This window comes from Propithecus coquereli, unplaced genomic scaffold (genome assembly GCF_000956105.1).
Source record: "Propithecus coquereli isolate 6110/MARCELLA unplaced genomic scaffold, Pcoq_1.0 Scaffold451, whole genome shotgun sequence".
Classification (NCBI taxonomy): domain Eukaryota; kingdom Metazoa; phylum Chordata; class Mammalia; order Primates; family Indriidae; genus Propithecus; species Propithecus coquereli.
In genome coordinates, this window is record NW_012150297.1 from 182,351 (window position 1) to 190,362 (window position 8,012).

The 8,012-nt window shown below is 38.6% G+C and overlaps 1 protein-coding gene across 1 annotated transcript in view; it reads left to right on the plus strand.

The window, feature by feature from the left end:
• Positions 1-8,012, plus strand: part of ELP3 (elongator acetyltransferase complex subunit 3) — an 83,224-nt gene that overhangs the window by 39,113 nt on the left and 36,099 nt on the right. The window contains exons 8-9 of the mRNA XM_012654923.1: positions 972-1,133; positions 3,708-3,834. Of these exons, the coding sequence (XP_012510377.1) occupies positions 972-1,133; positions 3,708-3,834 (289 nt within the window). The remainder of the gene's footprint in view (positions 1-971; positions 1,134-3,707; positions 3,835-8,012) is intronic.

An 8,012-nucleotide genomic window follows, 5' to 3' on the forward strand; every position in this document is an offset into this window, starting at 1 on the left:
AGCAGTGTGGTAAATGAAATATAGAGTAAGGATTTTAAAGTCAGATGAGCCTGACTTCAGATCCTGACTTGGACTTTATTAGCTCTGTGCCCTTGGACAAGCTGTTTATTCCCTTTGAACTTCAGTTTCATCATCTGCAAAATGGGAATAATAGGACACACTTCATGGAGCTGGTGGGAAATTCAATATTGCTAGGGTGTATGACACAGAGCTTGGCCCACATGGCGTCTGTGAGTTCTTGTCCCCTCATATCAGCCCCCTAAGCAAGTGGATCTTTACTTCTCTGATCTTTGGCCAGCATTAAGGCCATTAACTCAAATAGCTTGAATCTAAAGTAGTAATCACTCACTACTCTGATATCTGGTTTAAGTGAAAGGCAAAATGATTCCAATTTTGTAAATCATTGCTAAGATTAATAGGCTTGGCAGAAAAACTTTTGTGTATGTCAAAGACCTTTCATCTGAATTATTCCTATGATCATTACACATCCCCTCCCCCTTCCCTTTTTCTTTTATTTAAAATGACTCTAAAATATGGAGTGGGAAATAAATAATGCAGATGGTTTTGCTTATGTGAAAAACAGTTGCTAGGAATTGAAAAATAGGTTTTCACAGTTGAAATCACCGCTTTCAAGGATATTAGGTTGCAGCATACTGCAGGAGAATAATAATGATAATGGTAATAATAGTACTATGTGCTAGTTTAGTCACGTCAGTCCTGCGAGGTATAGATACTATTATTATCCTCATTTTGCAGACAAAGAAACTGAAGCACAGGGAGGGTAATCCCATTGCTGTTTGCGTAGTTAGGAAGTAGCAGAGCTAGGATTTGAACTCAGACGGTCTGGCTCCAGAGTTTACACTCTTAACCACTGTCTCATACCGGGAGGACTGAGAGAAGGCAGTCCCTTGAGAGGGAGTATATGTCCTAAAACCTGCCCCAGGTTTGTTATTTTTAGATTTGTCCTACAGGTATTCTGAGAGAAGCCTCACAAAGTGTATCGGAATTACTATTGAGACCAGACCAGATTATTGCATGAAGCGGCATTTAAGCGACATGCTGACCTATGGCTGTACGAGGCTGGAGATTGGCGTTCAGAGTGTCTACGAAGATGTCGCCAGAGACACCAACAGGTAAGATGGTGGCAGGTGATCTTGAGCAAGCCTTCCTCTGTCCCCACCGATTTTCTCTGCATTCATACTCATCCTTTCTTCCTGCCTACCAGTTCTTAGAGGAAGAGGTATGGGTGTTCCCCCTTTTCAAAGTCCTTTCTTCTGTCCCTGCTCTTAATTCCATTCCCTCTTTCCTTCATTTTTCAGTCTTTCTCTACTGACTCTTTTCCAGTAGCCTCTAAACATGCTCATATCTCTCCCTGTTCTTGTCATAAGCGGTTTTGTCCATATAGAAAGCAGAAGGCAGGATTCAAGGTGAGTAATTTAAAGCAAGAGAGAAGGCCAGGGAGAATGGAGCAAAGGAAGGATTTGAATAAGAAGGCAGTCAAGGTGAGGTTCAAGAGGTTAATTTTTGTGGAGCAGATACCAGTTGGCAGAGAGAAGGTTTGGTGAGGCAGTGGGTATAAACTTTGAGAAATTCGGGAGTACCAGGTAGGAAAGAAATAAGGGTTTGTAGAGCCATATGAAGTTCTTTCCCTCTGGAAATATAGCGTCGATTTGAAGAGAGATAATATCAGTGAAAAGTTAACTGTATGAGGAACTTTATAATTAATTGCTAAATTAGTAGGGGATGGGGCAGGAACATCAGGAGTTCATTAGGCAGCCCAGATCATTAACCAAGAATGGTAACAGCGGGCTTCAGAAGGAGGATGTGTTGAATTGGACCTTAAAGACCCCCCATGCTGTGGTAGGATTTGGGTAGACATGAAGGGGGAACTGGGGAGACAGACACTGGTCAGCATCTTAGAAATAACCCAAAGAATGCCAGGCTGAGGAGTGTGGAATTTTCCATTTAGGTAATAGAGATCTGTTGAATATTTTTGAGCATAGGGAAGAAGAATCTAATGGATGTCATGCTTGAGAAAGAGTGACCCAAATAGAATGCACTCATGTAGGATAAAACTCGAACCAGGAAGACTGGTTGGGGTGTTGTCATAATCAAAGGCTATGCTGGAGAGATACCTGTGGAGATGGAAAGAGTTTCTTGCAGGTCAGGGAAGCTTTCTGAAGAAAATGATATCTAAGCCAAGACTTAAAGGAAAAGTAGGAATTAGGTACAGAAGAGGAAGATTGTTTCAGGCAGAAAGAAAATGAGCAAACTCCCGAGGATGGGTAGATATGGGGAGATTGGAGTGGTTTAGTTTGGTTTGAGTGTGAGGTAGGAGAGTGATCAGAGGGTAAGGCTGGAAAGCAGGCCAAGGGGCCCTGGAGGTCAGCCCAGGGAGGCTGGGCTCTGATCCAAGGGCAGCAGCAAACCATCAATGGGCTAGAAACTAGCTAAGCTGTGATGGGGGCATATCTGCATTTTAGAAAGATGGCTTTAGTCACCGTATGGGGCGTGGATTAGAGAAGAGCAAGCTGGAACCAGGACCAGGTAAGAGACTGTCAAAGAAATTAAGCAAGAAATACTGATGTCCTAGAGAGAAGTGAATGGTAGTGCTTGGTGACTGTTTGGAAATGAGTGTAGGAGAGAATGGGAAGTCAAGGGGCCTTGGAGGGAAGATAAGTTTCATTCTGGATATGCTAAGTTTTAGATTCTTGTGGAACAACCAATTGAAGGTTTGCTTTAGAGCAGGGATAGCCAATAGAACATTGTGCAGTGATCAAAATATTCTGTGCCTGCACTGTCCAAAGTGATAGTACAACTGAGGAACTGAACTTTTCATTTTTAATTCATTTAAATATAAATTGGAATAGTGGCTACCATTTTGTACAATGCTACTTTAAAGTACTGGATATTCGGGTGTCGTATTCAGCAGAGTGGCCTAGCCTGGTCTTGGAAATTTGGAAGTCATTAACAAAAAGAGATTAGAAATTGAAGCCATGGAAATAGATGGGAACATCCAGAAAGAATGAGTTGGAGTGCATGGTTTCTAGGATCTTTCTGTGGTCAGTAGGAAGGAGTGCCACTTCAGTCTTTTGTTGCCCAAAACTATTATTAGGGCTTGCTTCCTGCTTGGATGTGGCACTAGATTGCTAAGTTAAGATGGTTTATTCACGTGGCCTTCTCACTACATCATTGTCTCTTCTCATGTTTTTTTAAAGGACCCTCCAAACCCACTAATGAAATCTATTTTGTATAATAGATTTCACTCTTCCTCTTTCTCTCTGCAAAAAATCACACAAGATTTTTAAAGGAAAGAGCATAGCAAGCTGCTGCTGCATAGTTTTGAGCTCATTATTCCTATTTTTAATATAGACCTTTACATAAGTAAGCTTATTTTGACTAATGATGCTAAACCAAATAATTTTAATATACATTAACTCTTGTTACCCCTGACATTTACTTTCAGGACGTTAAATAGGTGCGTAAGGGAATTTCTGAGAAATATCTCAGACGTGAAATGATTTACTTCCAGCCCCCTTCAGAGGTGAGGATGTAAAAGGTGACTTTATGAGTTATTTTACCCCCAGCCATAGGAATTTTGGTTACCGAATTTCTGCTGCATGTCTCAGATTGTTTTCCCTCTGCTGCTGGTTTTAACTTTGTTGCCCATTTATTTGTGTAACAGGTGGTGACTTTTCTTTTCTCAGGGGCCACACTGTGAAGGCAGTTTGTGAGTCATTTCACCTGGCCAAAGATTCCGGTTTCAAAGTTGTGGCTCATATGATGCCTGACCTGCCAAATGTGGGACTAGAAAGAGACATTGAACAGTTTACAGTAAGTGTTACTTCGGCCAGGCCCATTTAGAATGCCTCTGCATGCTTCTGGTCACCTCTCCACTCTTGCTGTTTGTTTACTGTTGATTTTTTCCATCATCAAAGCAGTACATGCTCATTACAGAATATTAGAAACACAGTACAGTAAGAGAAGTCGCACAGAGCCCTGCCAGACAACACTCTAACATCTTAATATATTCTTTCCAGATTTTTTTATGCATAGGCTTCTTTTGGTGTTTATGCACCTGTAACACAGGCACTTACATTTACAATTGTATGGGAGATAGGTAATTCTTTCAATAGCTTTTTCACTCAACAACCGTTTATCCATGTTGTAGCCTAGTCTCTGTTAACATACTTAAATATCTGTTTCATTTAATATGTCATACCTTGCTTAACCATTTCCAAATTTTTCAAAATATAAGATATTATTGGTTTTTGATATTATAAATAACATTGCAGATAAACAACTTTACGCCTGTCATTTTTTTGTAGTATTTAGGTTTATCTCTTTATGATGAATTCCATGGAGTAGAATTATCATTAAAGGTATAAACATTTTAAGAATCTCACTATATTATGATACTAAATTGCTCTGTAGAGGGTTGTAACAATTTGCACTCATTTCAGCAGGGTTGTTTTTCTCCCCCCAAATAATTCTCTCCTGTTTGTTTTCTATATGTATATACCTATACATACATACACACATATATACCTGTAGTATTTTACTCTTTGCTAATTCAATGGATAAAAGGGACATTTTAACTTGCATTTTGAAATTGTAATGGTATATTTTTCAGGTTTGTTTTTACTAATTATATTTCTTTCATCCTTTTGAAATTGTGTGTTTTTGTCCTCTGATCAATTACTTTATGGGGATGTGAATATTTTTAATATAATTTATATGAACTTCTTAGGTAAAGAGATTGTGGACTCATTTTTATTTGTTGCAGATATTTTCCCCAACCTATTCACTGTTCACTTTTGCTCCTGTTGTCAAATACATCCTTCTTTTTTTCTTTCCTTCAAATGCTTCTAAGCTCAGAACTGCCTTTCTGTTTTCTTCTAGCCTTTCTGGCCTTTGAATTTTAATACCTAACTTTAACTCTGGATTTTTGTTTTGTTTTCCACTCTATCATGGTTTCTTGACCCATGTTAGCTTCATTATGGGAAATGACACTGGTCAGGCCCTTTGTTTTTCTTCAGGTTCTCAAACAGGGGAAATATGTTTCAGGGATGTCCTTTTAATGAAGATGATGACAATACTTATCAAGTTATTTCATCTATAAAAATACTTTTTCTCTGCTTAGAAAAATGAAATTCACCATGCGTTATTTGTAAAGTTAATTCTTTCCTTCCTTTTAAAAAGTTTATTAGTTTTTTAAGCTAGTGAAACTGCAGCTGAAGGCCTGTTTATAAGACAGCATTAATTCACAGATATCCCTGTTACTAATCCATCCATATCGGTCGTGTAACAGATTTTGAATCTAGTATCCTCCCCTCAGTAACTAATAGCCAAGTACTTAGACACCAAGCTAAAAGGCACCTAAAACACATTTTTCTTTAGCACAGATCCTAGGTGGCCCACTAGTTTAGCCAGAATTTATAAACTTTAAGCGCTCTTGAGAAACAAGGTGTGTTTAATACTATAGCAAATAATAGCAAATAGCTGAGTCTTGCTATTCATTTTCCTTAGTGTCTTCAAAGTAAGGGATAATTCAATAATAATATTGTGAAGACAACCCTTCATGTAAATAGATTTATCTGTTTGTTTATAATGTTTTTGGAGAAACCCACAGGGAATATGAGCAGTCCATATTTCCTTTTTAAATACATTCTAGTAAATGAGTGATAAAATGGAGCTAAAATGAAAAATCCAGATTCTCTCTAGAGAAAAATCCTCTGCAAATTAACTTATAAATTGCCTTAAAATAGTTTCTACAAATCAGTAAGAAAAAGACAGCTCAGTAGGAAAATGGGCAGAAAACTTGAACAAACATTTCACAAAAGAGGGTATTCAAACAGCCAGTAAACCTGTCAAAAAGTTCTCAAAGTAATCTTCACAGAAATGAAATTTAGAACTACAGTGCATTACTGTTGTATACTCACCAGGATGGTTAACATTTAAAAAGACAGTATTAAGTGTTGGTAAGAATTAAAACAACTAGAACTCTCCTTTACTGCTGGTAGGAGTGTAACTTGGTACCTCCAGGTTAGAAAACTGTTTGACAGCATCTGCTAAAGCTGAACAAACGCATCCCCCATGACCCAGCAATTCTACTAGATGTATACATACCCAAGAGAAATGCACGTGTATTTACCAACAGACATGTTTACAAGTTACTGTTGGTAATATCATTAAAGTGGAAAATACCTAAGTGTCTATTAATAGTAGAGTGCACAAATAAATTGTGGTGTAATCGTGATGAAATACTATAAAACAAGAAGAATAATTACAACTTCATAGAACAACATGGCCAATTCTATTCAGCATAATATGGAACACAGCAGGCAGAAAGACTACCTAACCTATAATTAATATGAAGTTCAAAACGTTGGGTGGAATTTTAACTGGAAACAAGTATGAGGTGGACTGCTGAGATTCTGATAATGTTCTTTTTCTTGATTCGAGTGTCTGGGTGCTGGTTACATGATTTGTAAAAAAACTATCAAGATGTATACTTACGGCATGTACTTTACCTGACATATACTTCAATAAAAATTTATATCAATTTCAAAACTAAAAGTTTTTGTTTAGAAAATCTTTTGGGGGCCTGTTTGAAATTCACAGCCTTTCCTGACTTAGGCAGTGTTTTTATACTTCAACAACTTCTTTTTTTCCTACTGTATTTTATTGTCACACCTGCCCAAAAGTCCTTATTAACATGACCCACATATATAGTTCCCCAAACATATTTTGTTGCACAGGAAAGGTTGCTAAGTCAACCTTGAGCAACCGATGGTCAGAGGTGAAGAAACAAGGCCCAGCGTGGTTGAGTACCTGTTAAAGTCAAGTGTCTAGAAGCCAGCTCTGAGCCACGCACCGTTTCCGTTGTACTTTTCCGTGTTCCCTTTCTTAGGCAAAGGAAAGTCTGCTTTACTAGGAACCCCTGCACGAGACCTACTTGTATAATTGCAAAAGTCTACACAATTTTATCTCTGTATAGGACAGGATTTCCTAGCCTGCAGTGAATTCATAAAGCCACAATCCAGCCCGCTAAGATACGACAGTCTCTGGGGTTTTGTGCCTATGTGTGTTAGTTATAGATTGGCTTAGATTTCACACCCTGTTGTGTAGGTCACTTCTGTGTCACTAGGAGTGTGGTCCTATTCACTTGCTCTTTTTCTTGTAAATTTACATTCTTAACAGAGTAATAAGTACAGAGCTTGTAGTTGTGTCTGATAAATAGAATAGCATTTGCTTACATTTTCCAGTAACTCAGCTTAACTTTTGAAATGAAGTTTTCTTTCGTATAAAGCTGAAAGTCTATCTTTGTTGTGATGGAGAATGTTTAACATCTTAGGAATTTATCCTGCTAGCATTAACTTCACCCTCTCCATCTATCCTCAAATAGGACTTATTTATTACTCAGAATGACTTTTAGCTGTTTAGGTATTTTAGTCTTTAAAAAATTAGACTGCTCCTGGATATCTGAGCTCAGGTTACTGAACGTGCTTGAAGAATGTCTCTTTCTCTCAGGGAAAAATTTATCTCCAGACACCTCCTGTCAGTCACTGGAAATGGTTCTCTGTCATTGTCTGCCCTGCCTTCTGGATACTCAGGAGTTCTTGCTTCTCCGCTGAGCTGTTTCCCCCAAAAGCCGGTGTGATTGAGTTAAGGGATGACGGGCGTGGTTAGAAGTGTTTGTTGTTGTTTGTTTTGTTTTTAATGTAAAGGCACTGAAGGTGGTATTATAGAATACAGACAAGTACAGAATTAATATGGGAAAAGACCACCTGGTGTTGCTTCCTCAGACCGGGCAACAAGGCCTGCTAAGATTGCATAACTGATGGTCAGAGGTGAGGAAACGAGGCCCAGCGTGGCCGAGTACCTGTTAGAGTCAGGTGTCTAGAAGCCAGCTCTGAGCCACGCACCGTTTCCGTTGTACTTTTCTGTGTTCCCTTTCTCAGGCAAAGGAAAGTTTGCTTTACTGGGAACCCCTACACCAGACCTGAATG